Genomic DNA, 19,930 nt, shown 5'->3' with positions numbered 1-19,930 from the left:
TACGTCGACAAATTCCAGAGGGCTTGAGGGACCGAGAGCGATCCGTCATGCCGATGATCCTGAAGCAAGTGGCTTACATGCGTGATAACACGTATCACCTGAACAGGCACATCTGGAACGACGTGCAGGAGGATTGGCCTTTCTATACCGAGCAGGAAAGGACAATGCTGAGGAGGCGGAAACCTCAGAACCTCACGCCACCTGGCTCGAGCGACGGTGGTTCCAGTGGTACGTGTACTACTCGCTATCAGCACGCCTATTTACATACATGAATACGAAACTTTATTTTAAATAACACATTTTTTGCATATGTTTACACTCTTAGGCAGCGGTCAATCACCCAATTCCATTCATGCGGGCTCACCGCCGGCCATCACGGCACCCCCGCCCAATTTGGTTAGTAATAAGAGACCAGGATATTACCAGGGTAGCGACGGATTAACGACGAAGAAACCGCGGATATCGCATTATAAGAGACCCGAACCTATCTCCTTTATCCCCGCCGGCGAAAGGGTGTCTGGCAGCGGCAGTTATAGTAATAACAGTGGTGTTAGTGCAACCGCCGGTGGCGACCGTATCGTTAATCGTACCACCAGCGTTAATAGTGGTTGTAGTAGCAGCAATAGTGGTGGTGGTGGTGGTAGTAATAGTAACAGCGGCGGTAGCAGTTTCGACGGTTGGGAATTGAGGCAACAATCGCAGCGTGAACGCGGCAACAGCAGCCGCGTTGATTACCGACCCGAAAGGACAGCAAACAGTGATATTCTACGGGGTACTGGGAACATCTACAGCGATGTCGCCGTCGCTGCCGCCGTCACCGCGGTGCCAAGCGGTTCCAATCGATCATCGTACTTGACGCCGTTGTCGCCTAGTGATAGTGAAAGGGGCAACCACGGGCATGGACACGACGGTGGTGTTATAGCTAATGGAATTGCCGGGGGCAGCTTGATCGACGTGCACTTTGATAGGAGAGATAGGAGCGATAGGAGTCGAGGTGCGAGAGAAGAAAGAAACAGAGAGAGGGAATTCAGGAATAGGAGTAATGCAGCGAATGATGCGGCTATCTACGGTGAAACTTCTAACAGCGCTCCTACTTATGTCGATAACGCCAATGGTACTGCCACAATCTCGCTGCCGATTGATGAGTTTGAAAGGCTGGGAAGCACCGGACAATATCTCGACTATCGCACGTGAGTACACGTTAGCTGTGTTATTAATTACTAATGCGCGGTAATAGTTTCAAATAGCCAACGAAAAACTAGACATTCTTTCCATAAGTCGTTACGAGTTAATTTAACATATAATAACTTGTCATAACTTGTCGATTGATGCAATATTTATGTAAAATAATTTCTTCAGGGAATATACAACGATAAGCAGCCCGGAACAGAAAAGGCGTTACAAAGAGGAATTCTACAGCAATTACGACGAATATCGCAGGTTGCACTCCGAAGTACTCGTAGTCGCGAATCGCTTCAGGCATTTGTATCAATTATTACAAAGTCAAAAGAAATCGGGCAATGTGATCGAGAGCGAGGTATTATGCTGTTTCTTCTATCATAAACGATCGCATTTGTCAAACAAATGGACGAGGACGCTCATATGGTGTTTTTCTTTTATTTCAGGAAACCAGGGAACAGATATTTTGTGAGTACAAGAAAACTAAGCAGGATCGAGTGTATCAGCAGACGAAGGAACGGTTCGACTATCTGCACAATAAGCTGAGCCATATAAAACGACTGATCTTAGAATACGACAGTGAGCACGCCGCCGACAGGATATCGACTGCGAATACCATTGATAGTGGTATAATTAGCACCACTAACTCCATGAATAACGGCAGCAACAACACCGGGGGTATCAACAATCGGCATTACTGACATAAACTGAAAAAACCGCCTCTTATTCCTCTCCTCTTCTTCGGTACTGTCAACGTTGCCATAGAATCTGCATTTTCTCGGCAAGTTCTAAGGCTGATCTTTCACGGTCCACGTGGTTCCTGTGTTCTATCGCCGAAAAATCAAGTGACTCTAAATGGCTCGAAGTTGCACGATCTCGTGTACAATATTTATCATAAAGCATTTCGCAATGATAAATATACACCGTACGCGAAATACTCTTCCTGCGAATTCTCTTTACGTCTCCGCTGCAAGAGCCAACGATCGCGACGATTTCTACGACGGCGACGACCTCGCCGATTCTCATCATCACGGTAAGATTCGCGCGCCGACTTCGACCAATTCTAATACTTGCGTGGTGAAGGCTGACGACAATCGAGTTACATTCAAGAGATAGGCAAACAAGAGAAATACCTGTGCCTGTGCGAAAATCCATAGAGAAATGGAGATAAGGGCATTCTGACGATCAGCGAAATATAAAATTGTACGGGGACATACCGAGATTTTAAAGCTGGTCCCGTGACGACTGAGGAAGATATTGTAAAAAATCGAAGAGAGAAGGCGCAACGGGAAAAAAAGTAGTTAAACTCTGTAATAAGTTACTTACCGTGCGCACGTCCACAAGTGTCGTCCACTTTAAGAAGTACGTAAATAAAAGAAAAGAAACAAAAAAAATGATATGATTGTGAGAAGAGGGTCCAAGAGATAATAAGGCTTACCGCGTGCCACGTCCGGGTTTCTTTTTGTCCGCCGGAAGGAGGAAAGAAAACTGGCTCGCAAGACACATAACATATACATGCGTACATTTTATCCATGAGCTGGCACGAATCCTCTCGCGCGCGATTCGTGCGTTGCTCGTCGCAACTTGAGAAAGGACTTGGAAAAAAAAATAACGGGTTACCTTCCTATATGTGAGAGAGAGACCGTGGTACTTCGTGATTTTAAGATTCTTTGTTACTTCTTCGTTCTTTTTTTCCTTCGCTCATACGTTCTTAATGATAGCGTATTGATTATCTAATAGGTATGGTCGGTTGACAAGAACCGAGACACGATAAGCAGCCTTAAGGGAAAAGAAAAAAGAAGCAAAAGAAATTGTTCGACCGCGCAAAATAACAACTCAAGCAGATGAAATTGTATCATATATGATTTAAAGTCACGTAAACTAGTGAATCCATTTTAAAAGCCAAATCATCTCGATCCCATAGCGATTTTGATCTTAAAAAGACGGGGCATATACCTACGCTATGCTAGTTTTTTTTATGATTTTTAAATTTTAATTGTTGAGAAATAAGGGAAGAAGCGTTCGGCGCAGTGCGATAACGGTTTTTCTGTAAAAAAAAGGAAAATTTTAAAAAAGACTAATATACGAAACATAGTTTTTATAATAATTGTCAATCATTAATAATTACTAAACGACAATATCATATGTTGTGTACAGTTTCATAATAATCCATGTAAAGAATATCTTTGTTTAATTATTATAATTAACAATTATATTGTAATTTTTGCTATTAATATTATTCGTAATTATTATTATTGCTATTGTTGTTATTATATTATTATTCAAACGGATAAAAAACTTGCAGATATCTGCATACATTGAGTACATTGCGATAGGATTTCCAGTCGATCTTTTCGATTGAATTTGCACGGAAATCCATGGTGCCAAATTTTTTAATACTTTATTTGACTAATCTATCGTACTCAAAATATCATTGAAAATTATCCACTCGAGTATGTGCAAATAGATTACATATCCAATATAGTGTCAAACGAATTTGTTATATTTCACAAATGTATGTATTGCAACAAACGTAATTTCCAAAATTTTTGTAACACGAGTTTAGCATTCTTAAATTCGTCATTTTATTGTTTTATTCGCATTTCTACGAAAGTTAGCGTAATTCCAAAGCGCCTGACAGTTTTTTAACGATTGACTAAACATTCTATACGTTTTAATACGCGTTAAACGATTAACTCCGGTACGCGACGTTACTTCCTCCGGACGGTCCTAGTCTTTTTATTGCTCATTAACACATTTTTTACGACGGCAAATTATTTGCCCGAAGCCATTCGTCGAGCCGTGAATATAAAGGAAAGAGGGCACGTTTGTCAGGTGCGTAAAATGCTTACGAGAGGTTTTAGATATAAAAACGGTCTGCCGAATATGTTGATAACGAATTGTATTACGTGTTTTTGAGAAATTTTATCATTACCGCGTTCGCGATCTTTTTTCCTCCTATTACGTTGTTCCTGAGCACATTCATAGAATTATCGCGATGTTATTAAATTTAAACGACTTACGATCAGCAATAGAACAAATTAGAATGTCGTTTAACAAGTTACGTTTCTTTCTCTCTCTCTCTCTCTCTCTCTCTCTCTCTCTCTCTCTCTCTCTCTCTCTCTCTCTCTCTCTCTCTCTCTTTTTGATACATATATACGGTTCAATGAACACGCAATAGTTGTATTATTACTCAATGCTGTTGAGTTCACAGATCCGGGACAACTGCTTGAATATTGAATGATTCCGGGTTGTTTATCGATTTCTCTTTGTTTTATAACGTCTAGTTATTTATAATTGATTAATATATAGTATATATATAAACATATATATATATATATATATATACACACACACACACACACACATACATATAATAAAAATGTTAAAAAATTCGTTGTTATTGAATGAACTTTTTATTACAAAACAGCGATATTATAGAATTTCTCTTGTAGTTGTGCAATACGACACATTGCGAAAGTCATTGTAGATATAAATAATCTCACGTAATGTTACAACGCGCATTGCACCATGCGAACTCTTTTTAAGAACGCGTAATATACGAGGTCAGATGTATTAGGATAGGTCATAGGATATCTCGGTTAGAGTCTTTATGCGAAATGTCGGGAAATATTGTATACGAAGAAAAGAAGGGACTTTGCCCTAATTGAACGTATGACACAGCGTTGAACAATAACATTACGTCAAGCCGCATTAATAAAACAACGTATTTCCTCATCTAAATATTTATATGTATATTGCACCAGTATTAATATGCGTGTGCAGGTAATTGACCGCAAATTCGAATATAATCGGAATTTTTATCGATCTTTAAAGATGAAGGAACCGGTTGAATCATCATATTCATAATTATAGATATAAATTTTTGTTTTTCTACTCGAGAGTTCTTTTGCATTTAAAAATGCAAAAGAAGATGGAAAAGAAATAAATATTAATATCAGCGTTTTTATTTATACTCGCTGTTTCGACGACTTTTATCAGCTCGGCGTTAATGCTTTGCCCTGATAACGCTATGTCGTACAAAAAGTTCGATACTGGTGCATAAAATGTTTCGATAAAGACTCGCGGCCGAGAATCGGACGTTTTTTTTTTTTTCAGTAGTTACCACGTTATACCAGTCAGTGCCCTTTGTAAATTGTATCACTTGTAAATAACTTTCGCTACGATTACGTTGTAAATCGGTAGGCGGTGTTCTCTCCGTTAGCTATGAGTTATTACTTGAGCTTCAACAAGCACGTTCGATTAAAACGCTCTCGTCCTCCGTCGACCGACAAATCGATCGTCTAAACCCGGCCGGAATGAAAAAATGTAAACAGTGCCAAAGAAACTGAAACCGAAACGATGTTCAAATAATAGGAAATACGGTAATATTACCGATCGAATCGCGATACGTGTAACTCGCGCGACTTAACTTAAACTACAAGCGTAAACAGGCCGGTTTCTCTCGGGCTCGTCGCCACCCTTGAACTCAAAACGACCCAAGCGTCGACCCACGTTAGTTGCGCTCTTGCGAAAGTAAGTGCTCTTAATGCCGTGCTTAGCGTTTAACGTTCTCGCACCTTAATTATCGTCACTCCGTTGTCGTTTCGCGAGGAAAGATAATCGTTAGTGGAGATCGCTGTTCTCCAAATGAAAGAAAAAGGCGTTATTACTCTCTCTCTCTCTTTCTCTCTCTCGATCGTTTGACAGAACGAGCAAGATCGCGCGATACACTCGGTTCGCCGGATGTACGAACACGTCGGTTTTATACGGAAATAATCTCGCACAAATATACTCGTTCCGCGAAAGAGAATCAAAACTTATGCTAGAAAATAGTCCCGTCAATCACGGGGAGGGGGGTAAGGGGAGATTGTTCGATTCTATTGAAGGAGAGATTCTCCTCTCGAGTCGCCGATCACGGCGGACAGACGTTGTTCCTCTTCTGTAACTTACAATTAGATTGGAGTCCCACTTCCCAGCCAGCAGAAGCTCTTCTAAAAGACGTCTGAAAAATTATGTCGTCTTTTAGACGTCTTTGTGATGTTTTTAAGATGTCTTTTAGAATTTTCTACTAGCTGGGTTCGTTCGTTAAGATGCGACATCCACGGTGTTTGTTCAACGTCCAGATAGCCGGATAAGTTGGTAGTCGCGAGTCGCGACGACGCATCGAGCGAAAGATCAGTGCCCTTATTTCTAAACGCGTGTCATCGTACACGCTCGATACTGCCTCCGGAATCACCCTAGACGTCATCGAGTCGTGCTCCGTCCGTGTTCGGATGAGCGACGCTTCGCAGACGCGATCGTGTCCATGCTCAAAAGGTCCAAATGACGCTCGAACTCCCGTCTCCCTCTCATTCTGCCTCACGCTTCTTTCTCACTGTCTCTCGACTTGTTGAATGAAAACGAAAAAAAAGCTCTACACGAAAACCAAGTGCCAATATTAGCGAAGCGTGAATTACCGTATATAACACGCACACATAAGTGTACACACACCCACATACATACACATTTGTAGCATAATCTCACGTGCATTATCTCTCAATGGTATGTGCAAAGCTGATAGGGAAATATATATATATATATATACAGGTTTCGACCTCGAGAACTCGCGGTTTTCTTCTCGATAATGCGGCAATGAAATTACCGAGATTAATCGGTTGGACTCGAGTCGCGGATAAGTGTAATAAGTGCCGGGATTAAGGGAGATTAAAAGTTAGATGGACATCCTCGAGTTTTGTCTCTCCCTCTCTCGCTTCGTCTATTTTTTTCCCCATCACAGTCGGGGAATCAACCATCCAATCTCTCGAAATCCTCGAGCAGGCAATCTCGCACGTTCGCAGAACTTTCCCGGGGGGGCGACGTGAACTCGGGATTGTCGGGAAGGTGTCTTTTCTCGTAATGATCGAGTTTTCACTTAATTGAATTCCTCGGCGAGTCGCTATCATCATTTTTTTCGTGATTTCTCCGACTGCATTCCTTCGCAGGTGTTTCGGGTCATTCTCTCCGCGTTTCCGAACGAGTTAACAGGAAGACACGTACTCCCAGAAAAAGGTCTCAAAACACTCGGTCTCGCCGAAGTGATTACTTGACAAACTCCCAGTTTTCGCGAGTTGCTTATGATCCTAACATTCCGTACGGAATGTTACGACGAGAGAGGCAAATTCATCTATTCGGCAACAATCGTTCGTAGCAGCATATCTCGGAATCATTAGCTGCGAATCCGATTCGGACACTGATGGAAGACCTCAATCGCGACATATCATTTTACGAGTATTTATTCTTCTTTTACGGGAGTCCTGTCCTCGTGCAGGTATCCAAGTAGAGCAGAAAAGTCAAAATGATGTCAATTTCACGTCATATTGGTCAAATTTACATCATTCTGTTCTCCCGGGGTATCGTCGACTGGAATGTCTCCGATGTAAGAGAGGATCGAGTTAAGAAACCGGAGACTCGCTTTCCGCATTTCGACGATAAGGGAAGGGTCTGTCAGCCGGCCTTTTCCAGTTCGAGAAAATCGTCGAGGAAAGCACGTGGCAGCTACTACAGGTCTTTCATCGCAATATCGCCCTCGGTACAGGGACTCGAGTCTATCTTTCAGCTGTCTTGAAATCGTCGCGCGACGTTTCTTCCTCCTCTTCTTGTCGAGGGGACGAAGATTCCGGTCAATAATGTCGCACGATCGCGCTACAACCTCCATCCTGTTCGCGTTTCGCCGTAAATTTCAGCGGTTGTTAGCGGTTTTCGCGAAAGCTAATTCGCAGCTGTAAAGGGGCGCACGAACAACGAAACTCACTCTTCGTCGCTGCTAAATATTTACCGTTTTCGCAGAAACCCGCCGCTTTCACGACGGTAAGCACTCCTGTTTCCCCCTTCTTGTTTTTCCTCGCGCCGCGCTCGACAGAGTCACCGCGTAACGGAATGAGAATTCCGTTCGTCACGTAGCGATATGCTTTTTGACTGTGATGTGTTGCTAGGAAACTTCGTAATAATATAATTCGCCCGTGCACCGAGATGATGCGCGCGACGACACGCGTTAAGTTTTTTTCTCTTGAAGAAAAGAAGACGTTAACCCTCTGTCTACGGCCCGTTGGTGCCTCACATCTGTCGCTTTGCAAAATCCTAGACTTTGTCAGCAAAATTGTGAATTGAAATTAATAACTTATGAAATTATTAATTTATATATTTATAGATATAAATATAATCATAAACTTATATTTATAAATTATATTTATATTTATATTAATAATTTTTATTCATTCCACAATCCCGGTCTTTTGTGGATTCTTTAGGGATTTTACAAAAAAAATTAATTACATGAAATTCTTCTGACATACACATATATGTATAAAAATATAAACGTTTATATATTTATATGTATATTTATATATATAATTATGAAAAAATGCTTGTGTAAGATATCGGAAAAGTCACTGGATTATATAATTTCGTTCAATTATGTGAGAGAAGATTCCTACCAGATTTGATAGACAGAGCATCCGTAGATAAAGGGTTGACGCGACATTAAATATGAAGAAATCGCGAGGGCCCGAGGCAGAAGTGAGGCCCGTAGGGATTTGCGTGTTGACTGAAAAGGCGCCTTAGAGATTAAAGCGAATCGCGAAGGAGAGAACGAAGAAGAACGAAGAGACGAGCGAGCAAGCACAGATCGTTCGACATTTCAACGATATATAATGTTCGATCGATTCGTAACTCGCATTTTTACCCCCGTTGTAAATTTATATCAAAATAAGAAATAGTCCACGGCACGCGCTAGAGATTGATCTCGTTGAGCTTTCAAAGCCCATACTCGCCCGAGGTAAACTTGTGTCCTCCGACTGAATATAAAAATTCTTCCTGACTTAATCGTCAAAATTTTTTAGACTGATTTTTAGTCTTAAAAAGAATTAAGAAGACGTATTCGTCGGAAAAAAAGAAAATGGTTCTTTCCAAGAAAGGAGCCAATTCGGTGAACGCGATGCGATCTCGACGCGGAAGATCGGCGGAAGCGAGCCGCGCTCTTCCGCGTCATCGATCGCCGCCGAATGATGGAAGAAGACGAGATCGATCGCCGCGTGCCGAGTCGAGGAGCGAAGGGATATTTTGTAAGTGCTTAAAAAAATATGTATAGAAACGGAAGGAAACTTAAGTTGCGTTCCGGATGACTGACAATTGTGACTTAAGGACCGCGAGAAGATAGTCTTACGTTTTCAGTACCGATCACACGCGAGAGCAAAAGTGGATAGAACGATGAGAGAAAAAAAAAGAGTGGACTTATATACGTGTGTATGTATATATATATATATATATATACACGTACGTATACGTGCATATAAATATGAGAATGCGAGAGTGTGAGAGAGAAAGAAACAGAGCGATAGAGATGATGATGATTATTACGATGACGACCGGGCGACTCGATATTTGCATGTATAGGTATATATACAATGTACACCCCGTGACTTTTATTGACGACGACTGCATTGCTCCCCCTGACAAAGGCTCGTATATTCATTACATAGTTGTATTTGCAATTATTACCTATACATATATATAAATATTATATATATATATATATTATATTCACTAATTAAAGTATACAAAGCGAAAATGCGAATAAAGAGGAACTTTATTGTTAGCAAGGAAAAAGATTTGCAGGCCCGCTTTCGGGGTTCCCGCCCGCGTGGAACGCGCCGTACCCCCGTCCCCGTGTGCCTCCCCGGGAAAATCGCGCGGATCGGGGAACCGCAGATTTTCCTCGTTGACTCTCCGATGACACTTGGAGCTCTCGTCGACGAAAATTTGCTCGCGTTATCCGTCGTATTCCGCGTCGTATATATATATATACCACGTTACGACCCCCCGGGCGAGATTAGGTTTTAAACTAAGACTTAGGCTGTGGCCATCCCGTATACTCCATTCCGCGCAACGGCAATCTAATTATTTAATTAGCCCTTTTAATTATACATTAGGTGTAATTTATGGAGGGTAAATCGGAGAGTTTCATCCAGTCGCGTCTATTTTCTCCGTCTCCCTCTTCCTCGCGCCTTCCCTTCCGCGACGTTTATCACCGTCGGCCTTCTCGATCGTGTCTTCGATTTTTGTGCAATCGCCGCGCTCGCGAGACGACTTCCGGGCGCGACTTTCCTAAGGACTGTTTAGAATGTTCCTGTCTTCTTCACGTTCGATTGTAACGATCCTAGGAGTTCAGATCGAAATCCAGCCTTACTTCCCAGATGTATTCCTTTCGTTTCCGTCCTAAAAGTAGCTCTCTCTCTCTCTCTCTCTCTCTCTCTCTTTCTCTTTGCTGCATGCGCAGCAAAAACCGTGCAGCTACGAGTTCTACTCGAGTGGGATTTTGATAGTTTCTACCTTGTATTTAGCGTAACGTGAAAACCCGTGGCTGATATCGATTTTTCCTCAAGTCTCCTACGTAGTTTTTTGCATCGTCAATTTTTTATTGTCTTATCTCAAACGAAAGCAATTCGGAAAAAAGATGTCAACGTCGATGTCGGTGGAACGTAAAATTAACATGATGAGGAAGGGGGGTCTCGGCTAATATTTATTCCATCGCTTTTGTCGCCACATGAGAGGTGCCTGGTTTCCCGTGCTCCATTTTCTCGACCTCAAAATCCACCTTTGAATCCGAACTCTACACCCCGATATCTCTGCCATAAACTCCCCCCCCCCCCCCAAATATATCGCCTAGGTGCACCGCGAACTTACGAGCTCTCTGGCCAGTTTCGGGGCCAATCGCGCATCGTTCAAACTTTTCGATGTCCTCCCTCGCGTATCGACACGATGCATTTCACGGTTTCGCCGGAATAACGTATACCTTTGTCGCGTTCCACGCGGGGCCCCCTTGTCCCCGAACCCGGGCCGTGCTCGTGCTTCTGTTTATTCGAGAATCGTGCATTGAGAAAAAAGCGCGGGGAAAAAAGCCACGCGACAAAAAAAAATGAAGAATGAGTGACGATAACAGTGACAAGACGGAAAGGCAAGACAAAGGGTGGGAGAGGGAGGGAGAGAAAAAGGGAGGGCGAGTCGACACGATAATGCGACGATAATTCGCGTTGATGAAATCGACGACGACAAACTGCGATGCGTTGAGTGCGTAAAGAAGCGATGTGTCTTCGTGATGCGTGCGTGTCAGCAGATGGATCCGTCCGTCTGTCTGTCCGTGGGTTTGCAGCGATTTATACGCGGCGAATGTACCGGATAACACGTGGTCTCGCTCGCGAGGAGGAGACGTGTACATATATTGGGACCGCGGCTCTCGAGCGCGGAGAATCGGCGAGTTTTCCCGTCTCCGGCGTTTCTCTCTGTTTTTCTCTCTTTTTTTTTTGTTACGCTAATTTAATTTGTACATAATTTCCTTTTTTAACGATCTAAACCTTCGTCGTTGTTAATCTTCCAGTTTGCGTTGAATTCGATTGGGTGTCGCGCGAGAGTGAGAGGGAACAAAGTGGCCCGAGTGGCTTCTACGCGTTGTTGTTGTTGTTGTTGTGTGCGTGTGTGCGTCGCCTATTTGTTATCCGCGCGGGGGAGACCATTGTTTGTAACGTAGATCGAAGGCGGGTCTGTTAAAACGGGGCGAGATTCGCCACGGGGGAAACGTGGGCCACCGCCTCCGCCGGCGAGCCTCGATCGACTCGTACGCGCGCGGCGAATTAATTCGATTTTGTATTAACGAGTCAATCGACTCGAGTCGAATTCCCGCTAATTGTGAGTACCGACCACGCGGTTATACGATCGGAGCAGCGAGCTCACCCGCGAGCGAGTCGAGAACGACGCCGAGGCCGCATCCGGTCCGATTTCCGTCCCGCGTACGCGCGACGCGAATCCGCGGCCAAGGCTCTCGCGCCTTCTCCTCTCGCGGGAGGATAAAATTTTCTGATGTTCTCGAACAATTAGCGACATAATTCCTCTCGCGAGGGAAAGCGCGAGGGCCTCGTCGTCCGTGCTCTCCGCGAGTGTCCCAACAACAATCTCTCTCTCTGTCCATTTCTCGCGGGAGTCGCGTCGGCGAAGTACGCGATATACAGGGTGTCCGAGACGAAAGAGAATGCTGGAGAATTAAATGCTGGAGAAAATATATTGGACTTGAGAAACTATATTGGCCGTTCGACAAACGAGAATTTTTTTCGTTATTAATATTAATATCGTCGTTCGGGAACAGCGACGCGTTGAGCTTCCGCCAAAAAGACGTCCCAGATTCCCGTCGTCTGTCGCGTAAAATTCGATGGACAGTTCCAGGACACCCTGTAATAAGCGAACGATTTTAGGCATCGAAGGAACACCCTGGCGCGTCGACTCGCTCGCGAAAGAGCTCGTCCGAACGTGGCGTATCTCGTCGAAGAGATCCGAGAGATATTCCTCTCTCCGCGGATTTGTGACTTCCTGAGAAAGCGAGGCGAGATCGTGAGAAACGCGAGAGGCGGGTCTCGAATGCCGATTCTCCGATTCCGAGAGGGAACACTCCGAAAAACGCAAAGATCGCGGAAAATTAATAAGAAAGAAAATAATAACTATATTTATTCGAACGACTTGCCAAGTTTTGTTGCATAGTGTACGCGAGGTAAATTTAGACGGCAGTAAAAAAAATCATACAAAAAAAAAGAAGGTAATAAGACGGTTAAAGGATACGAATGATCTGGCGGGATTTAACGGACATAAGTTGCATAGCTATTGTGAGCAGTTTTCACGAAATATTGATGTATATATCTTAAGTTTGTATTATAACTCTCCCCACACTTAATTTGTATGAAATGAAGAATTTCGAACATTAAAATCATGAACGAAAGAGTCGCCTCTGCTTTCCCCGCCTCCGGCCTGAATGTTCTCCTCTTTCCACCGTTCCCGGCTATTTTGATAAAACTTTCCACTGTTCCAATAAAAGTGTAAAATTACTTCGACCCAACTTCGATTAACTTGATCGACGACTAATACTATCGGCAGAATTACTCGTTAAACTTCAAACTGTCTTATTCATAAGTCCAATCTAATCGTTCTTTCCGCGCGTGTCAAAACAAAATAATTTTCTATCCATGTTAGCAAAACGTGCAGATATTTGCTCGATAAGTTTAATCGGAGTTCGGTCGAAACCGTCACGTAGACATGAAAATAGAAATCTGGAATATTCGCGTTTACATATTTAAAAAAAGATATGCATAACAGCACGATCAGAGATACAATTTGCACGTAAATAAAGAGCGTAATAAGGACATGGGTTACGAATAGCTTCGATTAACTTGATCGGCGATTAACTTGTCGAGTAATATCTGCCTTATTTCGTTAACATTATAGAGTTATTAAATTCCTGTTATTCAACGCACAGACAGATTCGATTACATGCGACGAATTACATAATTTTGCTTTAGGCAATTCTGCCGGTTGAATTAATCGGCGATTAAATTAATCAAGGTGACTTCGACTAAACTCCGATTAACTTATCAAATATTTTTGTTAACGTGGAATTATTAATTTCCTGTTGAACAGACCGAAAGAAAGATTAGATTAGGGAACGATGAATTGCGTAATTTCACTTTAGGCAATTCTGCCGGTTGAATTATTAATCGTCGGAGATTAATCTTTCGGAATTAAAGCTAGTCGGAGTTTGGGCGAAATCGCTCTTAAGATTCGGAGCATCGCTGTTTACAGTTGCGATAAAACATCGTCGATATTGCCGTGAGTAAATCCGTGAGTAAATTCGTTACACGAGAGCTTTCATTATGACACAGGAATACATGCGCAATTCGCCTGAGATTCACTTATTTTACGTCCGCTCCGCGCGCATGCACCCGTCCGGGGTCCGGGGGTGTCGGTGGACATGACAGGTGCTCGTCTGCTCCTCGACGAAGTTACAATTCGATCAAGAAAACACCCCGAGGACGGGTCCTTCAATCGGTCGACTTGACTTGACTTTATCACGAGAGTGACAAAGCCTCAGGCTCCGCCTACTTGCTGGAAAATCAGGAATACTGTGAATGAAAGTATGAATGCGCAGGAGGCAGAGGTGAGCCTTATCAAAGCTTTTTGCAGTGTCGTGCTTATCAACGTCGTATAAACCAGATAACGGTTCCGAGAGAGAAATCGTACGCCTCTACGATGACCTTTCAATTATTCGCATGGCAAGAGACGCCGGTTGGCCCGGGTTCTTCTCTCATTAACCTCCAAACGCAAACATGGTATTATATATGTATGATGTATATGATGCGCGCGCGAAATAAAGGCATTTTTCTTTATTCAGGTGGAGAACCTTAAGCAGCAGGGAAACGCGTATGTTAGGGAGAAAAAATATCAGAAGGCGATGCTTCATTACTCGCATGCCATCAAACTAGATCCAAAGAATTATTCTCTCTACAGCAACAGATCCTTCACCTTCTTAATGATGGAACGGTATCGTGACGCCCTGAACGATGCTCTGATGACCATTCAACTGAAGCCCGACTGGTCCAAAGTATGTAAAACGACACTTTTGTACAAATCAGTCAAAATGGGACTAATCCAGTAAAATTAGTTTCTTTAGGCTTTGATTTTAAAGCAAGGAATAGATATATGTCTCTTTATCTGTTTCAGGGTTACTTTAGGAAGGGCGAGGTTGAACTGAAACTCTCCTCTTACAATGAAGCGCTTGAATCTTATAACAAAGCTCTGACCTTGCAGCCAAACGAGCCTAAGATTATAGAGGCGATGAACAAGGCGTCCAGGTCGTTGATTAAAGACAGAAGAGGTACTTGGCACATAGTTATCTTGGAAACTATGAAAACTGAAACATAATGAAATAATGTTTCACAGCTGACCAACAGATCCCATGGCTTGGAGCTGGCGTTGGTATTATATTGGGAGTTACGGTCGTGATCGCCGACTATGTTTTTACAAACAAGCCCACCCTAACGGTATTGATTCGTTCTTTCTGTTTTTAAATTATTTGTCAAAATGGTAATAATCATAATTAGATTACTTTCACCGTTGTTGTCGTACGCGCGACATAATTCTTCCATATTCTGCTGCAGCATCCTCTCTTGATGGCGTTGTTAACGATGTCGATAGCTATGATTGGTTTCGGCATCGCAAAGGGACTTCGTTACTTCCTAAAACACCAAAGAAAGTCAACCCTGATAGGACACTTTCCTCACTGTTCGCAACAAGTCAATGAATTGGATGATATCTATGTAAAAGAAGGCACCGATACAAAGAAAAAAGTACGATAAAATACAAATGAACAGAGGCAACGATTCTGCAGAGAAAAACCATAATTATTTTGATAATTTATTTCAATGCACTTTCTATAATTTAAATTAAGAGATATAGTAACGTTTCGACGTTAAATATACCTATAAATATAAATGCTGCGAATAATATTTGATTACGACTAGATGTTTATCGTTGAATGTTATTCTGTTTTCTATTGAAAACATTGGTATATTTTATTTTTTATTGTTTCATATCGGTATTATTTTAAATTTTATAAAAGCATTTATATATGTAAAGCAATATTTGTATCAAGAATGGATTAATTTATTGTTGAATTTACTATTTACGTTTCTTCGCAGTACGTGATAAATAGTTTAGATTAATAATTTTGTATAAAACTGCAAAAATATCTACGATGAAACATAAATTAATAATTAAGATATACATTGTCAATATATGTAATTGTAACATGACCTATGACGAAGCATATATTCTCTAAGTATTTATTCGAAACGCTAGTATAAGAACATCGTATTTGCATCACATTTGCATTCCTTATAACTCAGAAACTTAGTAAGTAGCATTTCTCGACATTGAGTCTTGTACAACGAAGAACAACAGTATAAGAGTGTCAACATAGTATTAAGATAATATGCCTGCGTGTGCGTATGTGTGTGTGTGTGTGTCGCATGTCTTTCTACTAAGCTTTATGCACTTTATAATATATTAAACGTGAGTGTAGAGCATCTGTTGAATTGAAATTATTTAAATAATGTGATTTAAATATATCGGACAACGTCCAACTGAGCTCGAAAAGACTAAAGACTCTCTACTTATAACCTTACATATATATATCTACTGAATATATTATATCTGTAAGCATTTAAGAACACCATTTGAACTATAGGTATACTTATAGCACATTTGCTTTATAGTTCATAAGTTATCGACGATACTTGTCCCACCGATTTGAGTGCACCGATGTCGCATACATGCAGCCAGTGAACTATGAACCGCGGTTTACAATATCGCATGGGTTACCCAATAAACATAAAATTAAACGCACTGTCGATGGATATTGCAGCCCGACTCCTGAAACATCGTCCTTCGAAACTTGTCGTGTTTTATGTCTCGCTCGCATGCAATCCCGTATTACGCAATACGGGAAAGTAACAAACGGCGAAAATGCACGCGCTGCGACGGGGCGAGAAGTGAAAGAAGATTCACCGAGCGATTTTGGGGTGTTCGGTTCATTTGTTGAGTTATATATTTTTAAGTTGCAAACGAGAAGGGCACAGTAACGCTCCCCAAAATAAAATGGGAACGAGCTGTCAGAGCTAATTAAGTAGTTGCCAACAGCTAAAAAAAATCAATACGAGGTATGATATCACTGAATAATATAAAATGGAATAAATAACGGCACGAAAAATCTACGCAGCATGACGAAATTAAAAATCAATAACATCTTTCTACAGTAGTGTGTGAATATTTTAGAATAATCAATACACAGTTCGGAGTAAAAACAAGAGAATTGTGTGTGTGTGTGTGTGGACGTATATCGCGAAGAAAACTATATTTCTGTTTAATTTACAAAACGATATCGGAGTAAGTCTAGCCTTCTGTCCGATAAATGAGATGCATTTTCTGTTTCTAAATAACTGTCTGTTACTTCGCAAGGTTTTTGCTTTCTATATTTTCAAGTATGGCTAGCATATCCTCTTCTCTCTCTTTCTATCTCGTACGCGAGCCTAACATGCGATTATTCTCTCTTGTTCGCGTGCATATTATTGCGGTTCGCAGCATGGATAGAAAAAATAATTGGACCGCGACTCGCGCAGGGCGTAGCAAACAAAAGATGGAACACATGTCGTTAACACACGCAACACGCAATTTCCCAGGTAGAAACAGCAAGTCGAAATGATGTCAAAACGACGACTTTTAGGGTCACTTTGCCGTCATTTCGACTTCATCGCGACTTTCTGTTCTACCTGGGGTTAATATTGCAGTAAAGGCCAAGCGCTTAGAACCGTGAAAAAAAAAACGATTTGGATTATTTTAATTGGTTATAATTTTCGACAACCACGTTTCCAGGTGTCTCAGGCGTAAAGCGTGCTCGCACGTGACCAGCTTGTATTTCGCTTGCACGAATCGCAGGCTGCTCGAAAAGACGCAACGCTTCGTCTGGGAAACCACAACGCGGACCACGTGGCGCGGTTAATCGGGTTCCATCTGATTATATGTCTTTCCCGCTTCGCCTAAAGATACAGCCTTCTTCTTCTTCTTCTTCTATACAGTGTGCCGTATCAAGTTCCCCTGGACTATCGTGCTGGAAAGAGTTGTTCCGCAACTATATAACTTACCAAGAGGCTAGGTAGAGTCGATCTAGCCATTTTTTTTTCCTTTACATTCACACTTGAGTCTATTCAAGGTAACGGTCAAGAGAATGTCTGCGAGAACGTGGTCATTAAATCGCGTGATGATATAACAATATCGTACTAGGATTATTAACGATAAGATAAGCGACCTGTAACAAGAACCTAATCAATCCTATTAATAATGATGATATTATACTGAATATCCACGATTCCAGATTTTTGCGACTCCAAAAATTTCTAATCCGAGAAACTTCGATCGCGAGAAGTTGAACTTTCCAAAATCGGCGGAGCATGAAAATCGATGCTCCGAGCGCATTCCATAAGGTTCATTATTATAACAAACTTATAACAGATATTACAACAAATTTATTGTCATAAATTTCCCTTGTAGATCTGCAAAGGGTCATCGAGACAGGTTCATTATTGCCTCCTCTCAGTCCACCAACGATCGCCGTGCGACTTTGCGACCACCAGGCGCAGCACAATGCGCGGACGAGAATACGACCGAGTTATTGTTCACGAAGGCGAGCTAAATCAGCGATCGGCGCCAAGCTCCGTTTTTTTTTTTTCACGAAAGAGATAAGACGCTCCCTCCCCAACGTTTCTCCCCCTTTGAACGATTTCGCAAAAGCAACGGAGAAACTCTCCCCACCGTTTAGGAACTATTCGCTTTCCTACGGACAGTCGCGCGGATTGTTTTGTTACTCGGCGCGTCGATTTGATTAAATCTTGCGCGTTTTCCCGTACGAACAAAATGGCGTGTCCCAGCAATTCGATCCCCCCTGCACGGTTTTTCTCCACGTAGCGCGTACGGCCCCGCGGGGCCGGTCCAGTTATATCTCACGTTCGTGGCTCGAAAGAGTCGAAAGAGCGAGCGTGGCTCGACAACGGCTCAAGTTGGCTCGGCCACTTCTCTCGGAGCTTCGGAGTCGCGCGCGCGCGCGCGAGCGAGCGCGTCACTCGTACGAAGATCCTTTTTATTGCGAGCGATGATGCGAGAATCGCTGAATGATAATACAATCCACGGAAATAGATGCGCGCGGATATCTCGTCCGCGCATTTCCGTCGCGATAGAAATCCAGATAGGAAGTGGGAGGACGTTATCGACGCAAAACACCGAAGGGGTCCGCAGGTGTCGCGGCTCGTGCGAACTCGCGACATTTTTCGATGCGTCGCAGTCCTTGGTTCTCACGGAGTAAAAAAAAGAACCGTTTCTCTTCTCGGCGTGTCCTAGACGCAAAGCTCGCGTCGCGCGTTCCGACCCGCGACGTAAATCCTCCATACTCTAAATCCTATCTCTGGGAGAAAGAAAGAGAAAGAGGACGGCGGAAAATCGCCGAGTGTTTTTTACGCTCGGAATTCCGAAACCGTTGACGTCACTGCACGAGTGCTCCTCTCTCTCACGCGCGATATGACGCGTAGAATCGCGTTGATCCGCGATTCCGTGGGAAGAAATTCGAACGCCACGACACGACGACCGAACGATGTGGCCGCGACGTAACTCGCATTTGTCATTTGTAGAAAACGGCGTCGGGCGTCGGGCGTCGGGCGTCGGGCGTCGGGCGTCGGGCGTCTCGTGACACTCGCCCCGCGAAAAAAATGGCGACAAGATCTCGAGGCACGTTTCGAGACACGGAAGAACCCAGCGGAAGGTTCCGAGGGGGTTAGGGTGTCGGCGAGCACGAAGGCGTGTCGCGTCGCACGTCGCCGTCGCGAGCGGAGTTTCGGAGTTCCGCTCCCGTCGCGGAGCTGGAGACGGGACCTGGAGACGGGATCGCGGGCCGTCGAGCGGGGTCCGGACGGCCCGAAGAAACCGGGAAGTTCCTCACCGGAGAGAGCCGCGGCGACGAAGGGCGTTCCACGAGGACGTCGGGACAAGAGAAGCGCGGCCGGGACGCCCGAGCGCGATCAGCGGCGGCTGCTGCCTCCGCGGCTCACCCGCCGCGACTGCGCATGCGCGCGCGCATGCGCGGCAGCGCCGCGCCGCACGCCCGGCTCTAGATTCTAGAATCGACGGGGTGTTTCGGCACCACCGAATCTGACATTCCTGTTTAAATTTTTTTTTAATTTTCAGCCGAATAAATATATAATATTGAAAAAAGTGTAATATGCATTTTTTTTTATACATTGATCCTCAACAAAGTTATTATTGTCATTATCCTGTAGTATCTTTTTAAATTTAA

The 19,930-nt window shown here is 43.1% G+C and overlaps 2 protein-coding genes across 3 annotated transcripts in view; both read left to right on the top strand.

Annotated features, from left to right (window-relative positions):
* The window catches only part of Su(tpl) (Suppressor of Triplolethal), a 79,545-nt gene extending 66,566 nt beyond the window's left edge, over positions 1-12,979 (top strand). The window contains exons 7-10 of the mRNA XM_071708876.1: positions 19-228; positions 326-1,190; positions 1,360-1,537; positions 1,626-12,979. Coding sequence (XP_071564977.1) covers positions 19-228; positions 326-1,190; positions 1,360-1,537; positions 1,626-1,880 — 1,508 coding nt within the window. The 3' untranslated portion in view covers positions 1,881-12,979. The remainder of the gene's footprint in view (positions 1-18; positions 229-325; positions 1,191-1,359; positions 1,538-1,625) is intronic.
* A 1,032-nt stretch (positions 12,980-14,011) lies between these two features.
* On the top strand, positions 14,012-16,437 carry LOC139773990 (protein STIP1 homolog). Of its 2 annotated transcripts, none has more exons than XM_071708877.1 (5): positions 14,012-14,191; positions 14,426-14,635; positions 14,755-14,908; positions 14,974-15,074; positions 15,192-16,437. In XM_071708877.1, exons 1-5 carry the CDS (start codon positions 14,171-14,173, stop codon positions 15,387-15,389), a joined length of 684 nt encoding a protein of 227 aa, XP_071564978.1. In that variant the 5' UTR covers positions 14,012-14,170; the 3' UTR covers positions 15,390-16,437. The 2 variants fall into 2 exon arrangements, with proteins under 2 accessions (XP_071564978.1, XP_071564979.1); XM_071708878.1 differs by having other exon boundaries at positions 14,012-14,363.
* The last annotated feature ends 3,493 nt before the right edge of the window (positions 16,438-19,930 follow it).

This window comes from Temnothorax nylanderi, unplaced genomic scaffold (genome assembly GCF_030848795.1).
Source record: "Temnothorax nylanderi isolate EJ_2023f unplaced genomic scaffold, tnyl_v1.0 TNYL_tig0072_pilon, whole genome shotgun sequence".
In the NCBI taxonomy this organism is placed as follows: domain Eukaryota; kingdom Metazoa; phylum Arthropoda; class Insecta; order Hymenoptera; family Formicidae; genus Temnothorax; species Temnothorax nylanderi.
The sequence above is the reverse complement of the archived record's forward strand: the minus strand, read 5'-3'. Positions and strand labels throughout refer to the sequence as shown.

Coding starts and splice junctions, on each gene's coding strand:
- LOC139773990 (XM_071708877.1), top strand. CDS start 14,171: ATGAATGCGCAGGAGGCAGAG. Junction 14,636..14,754: donor TGAAGCCCGACTGGTCCAAA/GTATGTAAAACG, acceptor TATCTGTTTCAG/GGTTACTTTAGGAAGGGCGA. Junction 14,909..14,973: donor GTTGATTAAAGACAGAAGAG/GTACTTGGCACA, acceptor AATGTTTCACAG/CTGACCAACAGATCCCATGG.